General features: G+C 36.7%; 1 protein-coding gene across 3 annotated transcripts in view; it reads left to right on the plus strand.

Annotated features, from left to right (window-relative positions):
* The window catches only part of WWC3 (WWC family member 3), a 99,639-nt gene that overhangs the window by 35,565 nt on the left and 46,199 nt on the right, over positions 1-17,875 (plus strand). For all 3 annotated transcript variants that reach the window (XM_041416488.1, XM_041416486.1, XM_041416487.1), the window contains exons 2-5: positions 1,503-1,612; positions 6,306-6,509; positions 9,597-9,673; positions 11,809-11,888. In XM_041416488.1, coding sequence (XP_041272422.1) covers positions 1,503-1,612; positions 6,306-6,509; positions 9,597-9,673; positions 11,809-11,888 — 471 coding nt within the window. The remainder of the gene's footprint in view (positions 1-1,502; positions 1,613-6,305; positions 6,510-9,596; positions 9,674-11,808; positions 11,889-17,875) is intronic.

A 17,875-nucleotide genomic window follows, 5' to 3' on the forward strand; every position in this document is an offset into this window, starting at 1 on the left:
AACACTGTAATCACTGTAAAAGAGTTTCAGGAGGCAGGTAAATGCAGTTTTTCTGTTTGTTGTGTACAAAGTTTTGTGTTGTTTGTCGGTGATTGAATGGTGTGCTTACTGCACCGTTGGGCTAGGTAGAATGTAGCTGTAGTAGTATTTCCATCATTTTAAGTCTTTACCACTGGGTTGTTCTGGTTTGTTTTATTTTGGGGTGGAAAAGCATTTCCAAGTTCAAAGACAGGCATACTTTAGTTCAGACAAAGTTACTGTGTTATCAGATGAAGGGCAATTTTGAGTCCTAGTGGTCTCTCCATTCAGCAGTGTTGTTGCAAGCATAGTCCAAATCTGGTGTCAGAAAACCTTAATTGGGTATTACAACATACAAGTGGAAGCACAGCAAAGAGTATAATGCTATAGATTATGCTCAGCTTAAGTCAGTTCCTAAATTAATGCATGTATTTAATGTGTGCAAAATCGTCATAATTGTGGGTATTAGAAGTGACTCAAAAATATGTGAGGAAAGTGTTGTATCTATATCCCACGTGTAATTGAAATTACTTTATTAGTAGCTGTTCAGTAAATGAATTTTGTAACAGCTTTTAGAGGAAAACATTATCCTAGGGGGTTAAGTAAAGATTCAAATAAACATTTGGGTAATAAACATGATTAGACTGAGCAAAAAAGCATTTATATAATTTATTCTTCCTAGTTTTTTATAGACCTTGCTGTTCTAGAGCAGTGTTGGAGTCTTCTGTATAATATGGAACCGAGTACTTTCAATGTCCCTGTCAACACTGACATGGCTGTTCCAGTTTTCTATTACCCAGTGATCTATTAAGACTTTGTCTAGCAAGGGCTGTGATATTTTAAGATGCTAGACAGTAATGCTGTTACTTATTAATTACTATTTCTGGTCTAATTGCTTCAGAATTTTTCACAGACATTTGTCTGTCTCTTCTTTTTGAGGGGAGAGGAAGTAATTTGGATATGTCTGGACCAAGAGAATGTCATTAATAGTTGGAAATGTATAATTGAAAAGAAGTCGTCTGTTACAAAGTACTGTCTTGAATTTTTTTTTTTTTTTTTTTTTTTTTTTTTTTTTTTTTTTTTTTTTGGCAAGCAATTTTGCTACATTGCCACCCAAAAGAAGTTAAAACCTATAAAACTTCTAAAGCTTCTAGTAGTTTCAGCAGTGGTGAACTCCAGCTTCAATTTGTGTTCTTTGCAGTATGGGAGAAGAACTGGCAGGACTGCATGCCATTATAATTAAATTGTTATACATAGAAACTAGAGGGGAGAAGCTGGTCTTACCTGTTTGGGGAGTATCTGTCAGCATATTTAAATGAAAATTTATTTTGAAACAGTATGTTCGTAATTATCAGCACATTCCTAAGTAGCATAACTAGTTTTTGATCAACTGGCAAAGGTATCTTTAAAACATGTAATAATATTCATTGCATTGTCAACTCTGCAACTTTTTGTATTTATTTGTGTTATTTTTATTTTTACAGGATTACAAAGCCACTGACGTTTGCTGACTGTGTTGGTGATGAGCTTCCTTTAGGATGGGAAACTGTTTACGATCAACAGATTGGAGTTTATTATATGGACCACATAAATCGTGAGTAGACATGTGATTGTTTTGCAGAATGCTAGAAGCTGGTGTTCACTCTTGCCACTAACTTTGCTTCCTATACCATTTATACACCTCGTGCTACAGTGAGAAAATGTATGCAAATAATTTCTTGTAGGATGTGTTTCCTTATCTTTCATATGGGGGCATAATTGTAAAGAATTCCATTTGTAAATACTTCTACAGCCTATGATTGAGCTGTAGTGTATCAAAATATTTTGGTTTGCTTGGTCATACTGTGAAGTATCGGTAATTTTGTTGTTGCTTTTTGTCATACATCAGAAAGATTTTGTGTTATATTCTTACATTTTCTATTTTTCCAGTAATCCATAGTTTACTCTTCTAAATTGAAAACCAAAATGCTGATTTTTCATCAGAAGCACTGTGAAATACAGTAATCTCATTCTTGCTTAAGTAATGTATATTTTGTATTTTAATGCATTACAAAGTGCTGTCAAAAAGACAACAGATGTCCCTTTTGGAAATGAATTTTGAACACTTTCCCTTTTGGACTATTGCTGAGCTTTGTATCATCATAGTGGCACATTTGCTAGTTCTGCTTTTTAAAAAAGTCTTATCTTTATAGCTTTGTACTGCTGCTGCTGTTACTGTTGTGCTATCATTAAGCTTCTTATTGCCATTGAGTGAATGCTTGCAGTATTGTGGGAGTTGGCAGTTGGTGGGGACTAAGAAAAGAAGAAAGTAGTTACATGAGCTATTACAGCAGTGGTAAATAGTATAATCTGAAAAAACAACCTCAATATTATCTACTTGAAATCTAGTCAATTAAAAATGAAAGTGTAATAATAATTTTGGGCTTCCAGCCATCATTGGAATTACTTGTATATTGTGGTTTCACAATTACTTGCTTTAAAAAACCTAAACAACAGAATAATAAATGTTCCCATGGTATTGTTTGACCTATACAGGTACTTATTTGTTGTGAAATTTAACAAAGATCATTAACTAAATGATAAACTTTAAACAGCTGTTAATACATTAATCACAGGGATAGATAGACAAGAAAATTCAAAGGCAATAAATAGAGACTGTTAGGTAATTCTTGCAATAAATAGAGACTGTTAGGTAATTCTTACAATAACTCTGTGTTTAAAAAAGTATTAGTTTAAGGATTGCTGTCCAGCTAACTTTAGTAATGTCGAAATTTAATAACAAGTGAGGATTACATTGGAGTACAGTAATAGAGTGCACTTACACCAAAGTATGTGCATGAATGCACATATTTTAAAAAAATAGGTATTGCTGACTATTTTAATTTTTTTTTTAATTTGTAGGTGGGTTTTGAGTCCCTGCAGAAAATGAGTACAACATGAATTCCTATTGCAATGCCTTAAAAAAGCTACTGATAGGCCTCTGTGGTAGGAATAACAATCACCATCACATGCAAAAACAGGGCTTCCTTTTGCTTTTTGAATTTTTTTATTAGAAGCATTACCACAGACTACAAGTTTGAACTTACAGAAGGGATATTAATCATTGTAGGCATGTCAGATCTGGCTTGTGTTTTTTTCAGTGCGATTGAGAACAAAAATTGTAGAAGAGAGCCTTTGCAAAGAGCAGTTGAGTTCCCAAATGATCAGTGGGTAGACAGAAAGAAAATATGCATATTAATGAGTCTGAAAAAGTAAAGTTTATCACATTAGGTGTGAAATAAAGTTAATGTACGAACAGAGGGATAGAAGCTGAACTGAGTAAAAGGAATCATTCAACAATTAACAAGGTTGCAAAATTGGCCTCTTTCATGATAACTAATTACTTGCAGCCCACAGATATTATCCTAAATGGTAATTCAACCATCACAGTAAAATCGGTTTGTTACCCTTAGGCTAATACAGTGCTTTCATATACCAGCAAGATTTATAATAGGAGGGAAGACAGAGTTGATATTATAGCTGGGTAATTGTTATTCAGAAATAAGTTGGACACTTGATCCAATTTCAGAACTCTGGACAACAAAGGTACCAATCAAGACTACATAAACTTCCTTTGTAGAAGTGAGAACTAATGAGTAGACAATCATGTGCATCATGAGGTCGTGTCAGACAAGTGGCATAGATGGTCTAGGAGCTGAAAAAAAGTTTTTCTCAAATGAGTATGTCTAAACCACTTGGAATGGTAGCTTCAGGAGAAAACATTTGGATTGTCTTTTGTGGCTGACTGGGTTAAATGCTTTATGCTTTGGAGTTCTGTGTTAATTGACAAAACAGTTAGAAGTGCTTCAGTGTCAAGAAATACTGTGAGAAAATATAAGGGATAATTCAGAGAGAGTCTTTCTACACTTACGCTTACCAGGGACCTCTCATGTTTTGTGCACTCTCTCAAGCTTTTTGCCCTTGCACCTTTTAAAAGAAAACTGCAATACTTCTGATTTTTTTTCTGAGTCTCTCACTGTTTGTTTACCCAGGAAGCGAGAAAAAGATTTCTAGGCAATAGTTTTCCATTTAAACTGGAAAAAACCCAAGGAACAGAAGAACCTTCTGTAAATCTCAATGGTGCTTCCAACCCTGATCTCCATCTTGTTCTGTAAATTCAGTACTTTGTTGACACCCTTACTAAGCTGCTCTTGGCTGTTATCCAACCATTGCTTAAAAACCTTGGCGGTTGCCAGCCGCAGAATTCCTTTCCCTCCTCCTCAGAGTCTTGGGAGCCTTTGAAGTCTCCTCTAAGCAGTTGGGCATTCCCCAGTGAGGGAATAATATATTCTCTGCATTTGTCTGGGACTGTTCTTGAGTTACTATAGTGTTTTTTTTTTTTAATTGGTTGTAAAGAAATGAAGGAAGTTAATTTTATCATACAATGTAGCTGTAGTCTTGTTATGTGGCAAACTTGTTTAGAAATCCAGGGCAAAGTTTCATAAACCAGGAAAAAGCAGAGCTTCCCATGCACTAAAGAAGTTTTCTACCTCCAGTGACTGCTGCTAGCTTTTCAGAAGGTTCCTGAAACAATTCTGTGAGAGATGCAGTGCCCTGAAGTATAGCATCTCAGAAGTTTAATGTGTGATAGAACGTAACACCTTAGCCTGGGCTGGTTTTTGAATTTAGGGCTAATAATTTACCATTCAAAGACAAAAACTGAATCCTAGTAAGCCTATCTGTTTTATAAATATTTACTTATTTCTCATTGTTTTCATGGGGGTTTAGCAGTCTTAGGAATATTAGAATTCGCACAGATTTCAAAAGTGCTTATGGACAGATGAAGTAGCAGTGGAAATTGAAATGCCTTCAGTGAAGGGTGGGCAGCAGTCAGAACTCTGTTTTCTTCTGCTTGCCCTCCATGTAGAGAAGGATTTACGGCAACTCAACAAGCCAAAGCGCATCCTGTCCTTGGCAGAGGAGATATTTTCAGGACACTGGAGTCAGAAGGGAATCAAAGGGGTCCCTGGGAAGTGGGGAGAAATTGTAGTATTGCAGGCATTATCTTTATAGTGTTTCAATGTGAGGAGTTGCAGGGCAGAGAAAGGTACAACTTCTAAGAGAAAAGGTTATTTAGGAACCTAATCAGCAAATCTGTTGGAAGCACTGTTCTTTGCTGAGCTTTCTGTTTTTGTTTATATACTTTTCAGATGGCTCTCAAATGGTAGAGCTGCTAGCATGACCTTGACACCATTAGAGTTCTTAATCTGTTATGCTTAATCTCCTACAGTTTTGTATTTCGTCACTGGCACCAATATACTGAATTATGTACTCAGAATTAATGCAAAACATAGCTGGCTTTCATCTCTTGTAAGAAACCAAGTTTGGAAAAATTGCTAAGTGCTTAGCTCCTGACTGTGCTGCAGGTTTTGCCACTACTTTGAACACTGACATTGTGTTTGCAGCAGCTTCTTACTGATAGAGCTTCAGTCATCAGAAATTAGTATTACATTTAAACACAAGGCTTGACCTCAACATTGTTATGTAAAACATATTATTTGACTCACAAAACCCCCCAAAATGAACCAGTAATTTTTTAGGATTTTAATGTGTGTCATTCTCAAGTGTCTTTGCAACTGCAGAGATTGTTTTGCAATAATAACCTTGAAAATCAATAGATATGGGAAAGATTTTTTTTTTTTTTTTCAAAACTTGTTTTTGTGTTTAGATAAAAACTGGTCTAAACCCTGGCAAGGAAAAACATCAGGGTGCTGTTTCTCAAGACAAAAAAAAAAGAAGTTATTTAAATGCTTTATGGATTTGAGACTAAGATGCTGACTTCTCTGTTGAATTACCTTATTCTTCTTAACTATGCAGGGGTAGCCTCTGTCCTTTTAAGATGTTATGCTTGTGAAGTTGTATGCAGTATCATGAGATAGTTTCAGCTATTTATAGACTTACGGGTTAAGCATTGATATACCTTTCATTTTTCCTTGTGGTTCTGGGTTTTTAGGTAGTTCTTGGAATTTTCAAGTTGGCTATGAGGGAAGGTTAGGGACTAATTACTGTTTTCTTTGGGTTTGCACTGGTTTGTAAAGAGAAGAATAACATTTAAATGCCTTTTACATTTGAAAAGCCTTTCCTGTTCTTTCACTCTGCATCCTTATTTCTCTCCTGGCTGGAGTGATTTTGGGCACTGTAGTATCAGGTGTGCTGGTTGAGAATGGACATTAACGAAAATAACTGGGACTTGGTGGCACAAAGTGTAATATAATTTTATTTTAATGCTTTTACTTTTCTCTCTGTAGAGCTCACACAAATTGAGGATCCAAGGGAACAATGGAGAAGGGAGCAAGAACGCATGCTAAAGGAATATTTAATAGTTGCCCAGGAGGCACTCAATGCCAAGAAAGAGATTTACCAAATAAAGCAGCAGCGTTTTGAACTGGCCCAAGAAGAATATCAACAATTGCACAAAATGTGTGAGGATGACAGCCGTTCCTATGCCAGCTGTGAGTTTACTATCTTTTCTTGATATTACCACCTGCCCTCACAAGATGTGGTGTAAGAAATAGTGTGAAGTATTTCCATCACCTGATTAGTCTCTGAATGAAGGTCCTGACTGCAGCAGTGAGGTGCTGTCCTTTGACTCTGCAGTTCAATGTCTTCCAGTTCCTGTTACATCTATTACAACAGTCATTTAATAGGGATAAATGTTAATATTCAAAAGAGATGTAACTTTAAACAGGCATATATCCCAGCTGGTATTTCTACCCATCTTGGAGCCAGGTATAGTGATGCTTCCTGCGAGGCAACAAAGCTGAATGTTGCTGGATCAGCTGCCTACCTGCACTCCTAAACTTAAAGATTATTTTCCACTTAACATAGGAGGGAGCTGTCAGCTATGGGGAAACCTTCTGTGGATCCATAATCTGCTTAGCAAATTTCCAAAGAGTTAGGGCCAAGCTGTTGTGTTCGAGAGTACCTCTGACCATGAACTAGGAAACAATATTTCATTAGTTCACCTCATTGTTGAGTGCCAGCCTGTGATACTCATGTTGGTAATAGAGAGCTTCAATTTCTGCCCTTTTCTTTCTTCAGATATCTCTGGTAGCTTGAAGTAAATAATACACCTTTTCTGAATTCTGAAGATCTTGCACCACTGTCATGGCTGTTTTGGTTGGTGCAGTAGAAATGGTGTATCTGTCAAAGAGTCAGCCAGACTAGTTCAAAGAAGTGGATATACCCAACAGCCACAGGGAAATGTAGTGGAGTTTTACTGGGGATTTTTTAATTGTAGTTTTTCAGTGGCTGTACAATCATTGTTTTAACTGCATGTTTCCTATTAAATGCCAAGGATTTAATAAGAATGGGAAGCTCTGCTTTAGCCTTTTCTGAAAATGTTCAAGAAAACTGACTGTTTTTCTTCAAGAAAAAAAGGGGGTTTACAGAAGATATCTGGACAGAAGTGTTTAGTTGCTGATTCAGTTGTATTTATTAGTCCAAGAGAATTCATACATGTGCCAAAATCATAAGAAAAAAGATGTTTTCTAGAGCTGAGGTGTCCCAGATGGTTTGGACTAAGTACTCTGTTACTGTTGAACTGGGATTCGCATCTTTTTGTTTAGTTTATATATATGTATTCTGTCATTCAGTTTGTAATATAACTGAACAGTTTTGACTTGTATTGTTTCCCCCTCTCATGTTCAAGTTTCTGAAGAAGTAGCAAGATATTTTTCTATTAAGAAAGAATTTTTTAAAAACAATTATTGTTTAAAGTGTGTTTAACAACTATTTAAAGACTTCGAATAGAGTAAAAGGTAGTGTCATCAGTATTTTTTGAGATTATAAAATCTAAATTGACATTTATTACAAAACCTTTCTAGGACATTTGGGCTTTTTTTTTTTTTTTTTTTTTTTTTTTAATTTGCAATAGTTCAGTGGGATATTTTGTTGAATTACTTCAGGTAAATATACAGAAAGAAAGTTTAGTTGAAGATGAAAATATACTAGAAAAAGATAACCTTTTTCATATTTTTGAAGCTCTTAGATAAACAAGTTATTTGAAACAGCAACAAAATATGACTGAAAATGACAAAATTTCAGGTTATCTGTAATGAAAGCAGATGCTATGTCAATTTACTTATGTTTGTCAATCTTCTGATAGTTCAGGGTTTTGTAGGTATATCTGGAGTTGATAATGAGAATCTGTAAGAGCAATTACTTAAAACTGATTGATTGCTTTGAGATGGAAAAATATTTTAATTTTCTACAGATATTTTAATATATTTTACATTGGTTTAAGGTCATATGTATTGGTTTTGAGAAAATTGGATGGGCTGATTACTCAGATGATTTAAAATTTTTTTTTAAAATTATCCTTTCCGGGATTAATCATTCCCAAAAGCTCCTTCTCCACTTGTTTTTCTTAATTTGACTCCTCCACTGTGGGATGCTTGTCTCTCCTTCTGTTGTTCAGAAATACTAGTCTTCTAATGTGAGTGCAATTACATTACCAAAGTTGGGTGCTTATATAGCGAATATCTTTCCCTCCACCACAGGGAAATGCAAGTTGTTGCATTTAAAGAACTAAAACTTCACAAATTGTTTTTCTCTACTTTGCTTGTGGGTGCTGCCATTGACTCAGTGTCGTGTGTTTATGAGTGGGAGGTGAGCTCAGCGGTTGTGGGTTGGCAGGGAGGTGCCCATGCAGCAGTTTTGTGACTCAGTTGTGATCAGCACTGTTAAAAAAAAAATCCATAGAAAATCCTGGATTTAGAGAATTAGTCCAGGCATGACTACTCATTTTGGCAAGTTCCTGCATGCTCGACATGACCTTGGCATTGCAGTATTCTTTAAAGCGTCGAAAGGCCCAGTGCAACCCCAGACACAGATATGGATTTCAGTGCAGCGGCCTTCAGCTCTGCAAAAGGATGGAAGGTCTGACAGCACAGCCCCATCCATTCACATACCAGGCATTTTTCAGTGGGCCAGTGCTGCCCTGAATGGCTCGCTCCATAAATCATGGTTGCTCTTGTCCCATCTATCCTCTAAGACCTTTACTTCATCTGTGTAGGCTTTAGCTTGTAGTGCCACAGCTCGAAATTGTTACCTCACTGTAGACACCCTGTGTTAAGACCTCACTTGCCAGGGTTGGTTTGTATTTCAGTTCCCTACACTGTTGCTTTAGAAGGCAGCTTCTCTCCCTAGCTGATGTAATTTTGTTCTGACAATAACTTTTTTTAACTTTAGTCCCAGTGGTACTGTTAATTCAGTGTACCTAGGAAGTTACTAGTAATTATTAATATTACACAAATTGTTTGCTTCAATAGACGTCATCATCCTATCACAGAAGCTAATTGTTTTTAGGAAATACGCAGTGCTGCTATGTGCAATTTTTGGTGGTGTTCAGAGGAAAAGAAAGTTTCTGGTGGGCCAAATGGAAATCTTCAGTTGTACTTCAGCACAGAGGATAATTTTAGAACCTAGTGACTTGTAAGAAAAAGAATTGATGGATGGTTTATCAAATAGTGTCACATCTTAACAATTGTATTTTAGAAGGGGGAAGAAAAGTAAAATACTGTTTTCCATCTGTTTAGCATTCTCTGGATTTTCAGCTAATACCAAGTATGACCCATATCAGATTAAAGCAGAAATAGCCAGCCGTCGTGACAGAGTGAGTAATCTTTTTTCATTTTGTGAAAATATGAATTAGATGGGGAAGGGAGGGAGGAAGGGTCTGTTTTTCTTTTACTTTAGCATTCTGACACTGAATGTCGCATGCATTTATAGAAATACAGTATTGAAAAGTGCTTTTTTTATTCTAACCCATTGCTCTATTAAAACAGCTCTATATTAACTGCATTTCAGTGACTTCAGAAGTAATGCTTTTTCCATGTTACAAATGCAAACATTTTTGTCACAAATGTCAGAGGCATGCTCAGCCAGGCTTTCAGAAATTGCTTTCTCTCTACAAACTGCCACAAGTAGTAAATGGTCTGCAGCTAAATTCTTTCAGTTCAAACTTCAGTTTTCAGTTCAAGTCTTCATACCATTTACTCATTTTCAGTGAGGTTCTGCTGGGCTGCAGGTTTAGCCACTTATTTGGAAATCTCTTCACAATTCAGTAGACCTATTGGCCAAATAGAATTTTTCAGCTGATTGACCAGAGCTCTTTTATGAGGAGAGGGAAGTTCAAGTACTCTGACAATGGTAGGCAGTTCTGTAACAAAAATGTTCCTTATTTATGAATTAAAAAAAAAAAAATTAAAGTAATGGTTTTGATAAATAAGTATTTTAAAAAATACTTATCCTTGCAAGATAGTGTTCCATTTTTGTTGTAGTGACCACTTTTCACATGAGTGCCACTGAAAATAAATCCCGTTCACCACCCTTCAAAGGCATTTATTCTATCTGTATATATTTATTGCATGCTGACTAGTGTTTGCTTGTTTTACATACTCTAAATGTCAGCATATTCTAAACAAGAAAACAAGGCTTATTTATTTAAGTAATATTTGAAGAAAATAAAGAAGGTTTTCACTTATGACTATATTCCTCTCTTCCTCCTTAAACAAAATTACATGGGATATTATGTTCAAGTGACTGTGTGCATAGTCATTGAGTTACTTCCGGAAACAGAATGAAATAGGCACTATAAACTTTTTGTGTACATGATATTAGTGATGCATTTTCTCATTTTACTTCTGGTGGGTGTTAAAGGAGCTGGTGAGGGTATAGTGCTTAGGGGCTCCTGCTATGAATTTTGATGAAAGGGAGAGAGCTGTGCAGGATGGTGGGACTCTGACAGTCCTGGTTTGCGTCCTGATACTGATGCAAAGCCCCTTGCTCTTGGAATAGAGCTGAAGAAAAAAATTAATTTTTTTTGTTCTCTTTTTTTTTTAATCTGTTTTGTAATGATTTTGTCATTTACTGATGTACATGTGAAAATCAAGAGTGCTCTGGGTACATTCTAGCAAATATCCTGAGTTTGGTAGCTTCAGAAGAGAGAGCTTTTTTTCCTTCCATCCCTGCCCCTCTTTGTGCTCGCAGTTTAGTCTTAGCCTCACTACCACATACTGAAACACCCCTATTTCCCTCATTTGTCTGCTGTCCCTTGCATTCTCCTCTCCCTGTTGCCTTCAGTTATCTGTCAGCTTTGGAGGGCAAGAAGCTCTTTCTTTGCAGATCATGCTTGGCTCTTCCATGGTCTGCACAACCTACTCAGGTAACTGTTTCCATAAAACCACAAGAATAGGTTTTTGGAGACATCTTTGCTATGTCACTTTCGATTTATGCTCATTAGTTGGGTCAAGATAATTGACAAGGGGGTTGAGAGGGCAGGATAATATGAAAATAACTGTGGAAAGCGAGGCTGCCATTTCTGGGAGACCAGTTTTGCTGCCAGTAATTTTGTTTTCCAGGACTGAAAAATTAACAGCATTGAATGTTTCATCTTTTTTAATGTTGACTAAAGAATTTAAGACAGTTGAGAGGTGTCTTTGCTGCAAAGGGAGAAGAAAATTCTTATGGGTTGAAACTTGCTAGCTGTTAACATAAACTATTGGAGAAAGAAACCTTATAGAATAGATGAGGATATTGATACTTTGAAAGCTGAATGTTTTGAGTGGGACTTAAGATATTTAGGAAAGTCTTCTGTTATTTTAATGCACAATTTTAAAACAAAAAGAAGATAAATTTTCACTTCCAGTTCTTTAATTTAGCTTAAGATTTTTAATTTAAAAACAAATTATTTGTATTGTGGAATTTATTGTTACTTATTTTTACTTTTAATTATTTTGTGTTACTCAGCTTTCTAGGCTGAAACGAGAATTGGCACAGATGAAGCAGGAGTTGCAATATAAAGAAAAAGGAGTGGAAACTCTGCAAGAGTAAGTTAAGAGTTCGTGGGAGGATCTTTTTTTTGGGTTTGGGTTTATTTTTTAATTGCCTTCGAATGAATTTCATAGAAAAGTGTTGACAAAAATGTTAAAGACTTGGCTTCAGACTTTCTGCTGTGATAGGGATGCAGGGTGAGAACAATGTGAAAGGATAGAAGAAGAGTTAAACAGAATTGGTTGGAGTTGTGATTTTGTAGGTTCACGTGCAAGAATAGCTTTATAGGCCATGTTTTTAACATTTCCTCAAGATATCACCAAACTGGAATTAGATTTTTAAAAATATTTCCCAAATATTTTTGGAGATACCTACTGCCTGAAGCACAGCCCAAAGCACCGTGCTGTTGAGTAGTTTCCCTATGGCAGTACCAAGGCTGTCCTGCTGAGCACAGAACTTTTCCTAGAGGGAATTCTGTACATCACAACACTGCTTCTCCCTGTTACCTGATGGTCAGGCCATCTCATTCTGCACTGTATGACTGATTTGTGCTTGTACTGTAAAACTAGTGGTCTGTGAGACCTTGGATTGTGTTGCGTGTGTGCAGAACGTCTGCATGTAACAGTGACTCCTTGTCTCCTCCCAGTAAAGAAAGGAAGCTCAGGGCAATTTGCCACTGCTCCCAGGGCAGTCAGGCAGCCCCGCTCTGTTTCCTGCGTGCACAGTGATGCCAAAGGCTGTGAGATGTTGTGGTGACGCTCTCCCTGCCACTCTTCCTGCAGGCCATCTGATGGGAAGGGAGCTGCGTGACTTCCATCTGTGTGTCCTTAGTCACCTGCACACATAGCTCATACACGGGATGCCCAGTGGGATAGGGAGAGAGGTTGCCAGGCCATGAAAAAGATGGCAGGTAAACACAGGTTGTTGTGGCTTCCAGATTCCTTCAGCAAGGCCAATGGCTAGACCAAGAGCTTGAACAGCTCTTGGATCTGCCTTGGATATGTGGCTGTGCATTTAGAAACCTTGGCCTTTTTTCTAGCATGCATGTGAACAAACTGCCTAATGCAGGAGCTTCCTGAAAATGTTGTAACTGTTGCATGTCTGATGGATTTTGCAACATAAGTGCAGCAGCTGCAGAAATATTTTGAAGCTTTGGATTTATTGTGTTGGTGCTACAAAGCATGGGCTTTCACATCAGGAATTCTGATGAAATTCCAGGGATCTTGGAGCAGTTAGGATACTTATTTTCCAATTTTGATTCGTACTATGATAACAAAACAAATTAAAGGAAGATTCTCAGATTTAACTTTTAAATCCTTTTAACTTTTAAACTCCTTTTAAAAAAGGAGTAACCCATGCACTCAATATTTTTGGTGTGTTTGATTTGGTTTTTAAAGAACAAAATTTTCTGTCTTTTTAAAACAAGGCTCTTTTGCTTTATAGTGCATTTAGAAAGTTTCATAGGAGAAAACTTGTACAACCAAAAATACCAAAATTCTTAATTGGCAGATAAAATGTAATCATTTACAGGCATAAATGTATTTTTATTGAAGCATTTAGAGGTAGTTGGGGGAATTGATAATGTATGATATTAACTGAAAATTAGTAAAATAAAGCACTCAAAGTATTTGCAGTTTCAATATACTAAATAATATTTTAAATATAGTCAACATATCAGTATGGTGGTGTAGATATGTAAACAGTAACAGAACAAAACCAATTTTGTCTTACCATTCTTAATCATATTTTCTTAGAGTAAGAATTGCTATTCCATTTCTGCTTTTTTAATTTGTTTTCCTTCTCTTGGTTATTGGGTTATTTTAAGGGTATAGGTTCAATTGTTTTATAAAAGGACTAACCACTTGACTAGGATGATGAAAGTATTTGAAGACCATTTGAAACTCAAGATTGTTTTAATTAGTATAATTCATTTAAGATAGTCCAGTAAAGTAGTGCAGCTTTTTAAAAAATAAAGTCAGCAAATGATTAAGAATACAAATGTTAGTCTTGGCTTATAGCCCAAATCAAGTTGCCCGTGTTCCAGGATGGGGTTATAGGAGAGACATACAAGAAAGGAATTATTTTGAAGCATATCTGATTAGTCAGTGGTCACTCCAGTCATGTAGTTTAGAAGTTCAGGCATGACAACTCAGTGCTCCAGTGCTGCTCATTGCTGCTGTTGCTGCGGTCACCCTCTGTCCCGCTGATGCACTGGGTGGCACTTGTGCTTGCAGGAGCTGGGGTGAACCTTTTGCCTGTGAGTTACCTGGAGCTGTGCTCTGCTCTCTGCAGTGACTTGCTTCACTTGTGAAAGAAACTTGTGGTTTTGTTTTTGTTTTATGCTTTTAAGTGGGTTTTTTATTTGCCCTTCTGGTGAGATACATGTGGTTTTTTTGGGAGTACTTTGCTTCTAGGAGGAAGTGAGCCAATTTGGAGAATACTTAAACTAACAGCTGAAGAGAGGAGCTTCTCTCACCTCCTTGTGTAGTCAGTAGACAAATTAGCCAGAAAGCCTAACTGTACTCTAGCTTTTCCTTGTGCAATCTCCCCCTACCTCCTGTATTTGTTGGGAGGGAAGGGTCACTCAAGTCAAGTACCAAGGCTGAAGTAGTTTAGTTTTTCCATATCCTCAAAGTAAGTACATTGTCCAAAAAGAATTTCACTGCTCCTTCTTTAAAACAAAAATGCTGGTTTTTTTTTCCTCTGTTCTCCCCCTACCCTGCTTCCCCTTCCCCTTTAAATTTTATTACATTTCAGACATTTCCCACTTCTGTTACGTTTTCTGAAGTTTCGGTCTGCGTCATTCTTCTTCCTTCTTGTGCTAAGTCAAATCTTCAAGTAACTGCCAAACTGCAAATGGCATGCATCCTGTTCAGGTTTTTTAAAGGCATGTACATCACTTTATTTCAAGTGTAAGCCAAGAGCAAATTAGGAGCCATCAAACTTGGGCCTTTACATCTGGCTGAATGCTTGCTTTGAAACTGTTACCAAAATGGCATCATGTGCAGATACTGGAACTTGCTGCCAGGTGACTCTGTGCAGTCTTGCTTGGTATAGCTCTCAGAGAAGAGACAGCTTTTATGGAGAGGGTGGTTGGGTTGCTCAGTATTTCCACCATTTTATATTGCTGTCTGATTCAAATGCCTTTATTAAATGCAAATCTCTTACATTGACATTTTTCATATACAGTGTCTGCCTTGGACTGTGTTTTGTTTTCTGTTCTTTTTAATTTTAGTAAAATGGCTTAACCATCTTTAAGGAGAATGAAAAGAAAACAAAACCACAAAAGGACTATATAAGTGGGGTTTTATGAGTGGAGACATGATTGAGGGGGATTTTGATACCTCTACAACTTCAATGCTGTCAGAATTCCAATATTCATAGAGCTGCAGCTTTTAATCAGGACTGTACTTTCTGGAGTTTCATCTAAATTTGATGATGTTGTGTGTGATAAACCTTTGAACATGGTTTGTGTTTGCCCAGTGGAGACTTTGTAGAGCTCACTGTTCAAAGCCTGCAAAGATCCCCACCCTGTAGGATGGTGCATCTTGGCCTCCGCCACCTTTGCCCCAAGGTGCGTCTGATCCTGTCACAGTCCAAACTTACAGGGTTAAATATGAGCCTTTTCTGGAACAGATTCCTTCCTCTGGCCTGGCAGCAGGGACTGAGAAGGAGGAGCAGTTCCTTCTCCCCTGTGTTTTCAGTGACCCTACTGCTCCCCGGCAGGAATTTTGGAGGAAGAAGGCGTTTAGCAACAAAGGAAATGAAAACTTGGCCAGTTGGCCAGGAGAGCAGAGTGAATGCTGTGAGAAGTTGGGAGTGACAAGGAATTAGGACTGGCTAAACAATTTGTAACTACAGAATAATGTAGAGGTTAGGAGATCTGACAAAAACTTTAAAATCAGATTTTTGCTCAAGTACAGGCTAGTGCTTTGGTGGAGGAAAATGGAGGAACATGGAATCTGCCCTGTAGGACTGAAACGATGACAAGCACATCAATAGACCGTGTATCCTAGAAACATCTTTATATCTTTACAGTCTTGCATGTTAGTTGAGTATTCTTGTTATCCATACAAAGGTCTGATCTATTTTTTTAGCGTGCTATTTCCCATTAATAAAATGTAAGACTCCTGCTAACTCTATGGCTTTCAGAAGTAAATCTTTATGAAAAAAAGGAAAAGAATGAATAGAGAATAAATAACAGGTAGTTTTGTAAGCTACTTTAGTCAGTTTGGGTTGCCAGCAATACTGATTAAAGCCTAAATATTTTTGGCAGTAGGAACTTCTCTGATTTTTTCCTTAAACAAATATCAATTCATAAGCTGGGCTCCAAAGTGGCGTCCAGGAACATGAATATGTGGATAACTGGGCAGAAATCTGGTTGAAATTAAATAATTTCCTTTTCCTGAAATGCCACCTTAGTCCTGGCAAGCAGTATAATGAGCAGTTGTGTAGAAGGCATTTTCATGTCTAACATTTGAATATGGTTCTTAACACTAGAGTTCCCTTCGGATTAAAATGTATTATCTTTTTTACGTGACTTTTAGTGAATTGGATTAGTTGTTTTATCCTGGTTTTAGCTGCTCAGGATTTTAACTAAAAATTAGTGAAGACTCAAGGAAACATTTTGACAACAAAAACAAACAAATAAACCCCCAGCTTTAATACACATGACATTTTAAGTCCTTTCTTGTTCCTGAACCACTATTCATAAAAGATTATATGTTTTCTTATGTAACTTGGGGAAACTTGTGTTCAAAGAAAAATCTTGAGATTCAGACTTATTTTGTGTTGTCTCCAAAAAGAGTAACTGTCAGGAAAAAAACAAATTAAAACTGTGGAAATCAACCTGTTTTTTTCCCTAAATGTTGTGAGCTACACAATAAAACTGCAGGATTTTAATTTGCTCCTTTTGATTTTTCATTTTAAAGTTTTAATTTTAAAACAAGCAATCAGTTGTAAGGGGAATTGCAGTGCTTGTATTTTAACTGGCAGAACATGCTGAGAGACTCTTGTTGACGCTCTTAGTTTAATGTAATAGCTGCCTTAAAACTTGTTGGTTAGTCTCAATATTTTAAATAGAGTTTGGGTATTCTTCTTCTGTATGTATAGCATACCCTCTCCTACTGCATCTTTTTGTAGATTGATGTCTGTCAGGAATGATGTGTGTTTTTATGTTTAATTCTGTTAACCTCACATACCTTTTCCTGAAGCTATTTTTTCTTAGCATTGGCCTACAGACCTTTACACTTACCACGTTTTCTCTACATACATTCTTTTCCTGCTAGATTAACAGGAAAATTTAGTTTTCCATATTTTAACGGGCACTTTACATAATTTTCAACAGTTGTAGTAAATAACCTGTTAAAACTCCATAGTCATTTGTTCTAAATCCAAGACCAAATAGTTCTTCTGATAAGTTCACTATAGTCTCTTGTCTTATTCTTTATCTGTAAATCAAAGCAAATTAACAAGATGATATGCTGGACTAGTCTTCTGCATCCCAATATGTTGTCCTTTACTATTGTGAAATGTTGGGAAAAAGATAGAGAACTCAGCCAATGGGTGTTCCACTTGAGTGATTTTAATATGTCAAGATGGAAACATTAGTATTACTTCAGTCTTATGACATAACTTGTGCTCTTGCTTCTTGCTTAAAGGTTAAAATCTTGTGGGATGTTCCCATATCGTTTCAGTGCAGAATGATAATGTCTTACAGATATCTTACGGAAAAGATAGTCAAAGAGGCCTATAATGGCAGGATAGCATTTGCAGTAAAATTTTAGGCATTGAAAATTTCTTCCTGAGAAAATGAAATGCGTTTGTTAGAAACTTCCAAAGCAGGATCCAGTGGAAGCCCTGGAACAGATACTGCAATATGTGATGCTGCATGAAAAATATGACAGCTAGACTGCTCATGGTTCCCTTTTGAGTTACAACCATCTAGGTTAGTTTTAGGTTCATTTTGCTTTTGGTGCATGAAATCTCCCGCAGGCATTACTCATAAATAAGCTCTGCATTAGGATATTAAACCCAGGAAATT

Source organism: Onychostruthus taczanowskii, unplaced genomic scaffold, assembly GCF_017590055.1.
Source record: "Onychostruthus taczanowskii isolate IOZ18803 unplaced genomic scaffold, ASM1759005v1 scaffold52, whole genome shotgun sequence".
Classification (NCBI taxonomy): domain Eukaryota; kingdom Metazoa; phylum Chordata; class Aves; order Passeriformes; family Passeridae; genus Onychostruthus; species Onychostruthus taczanowskii.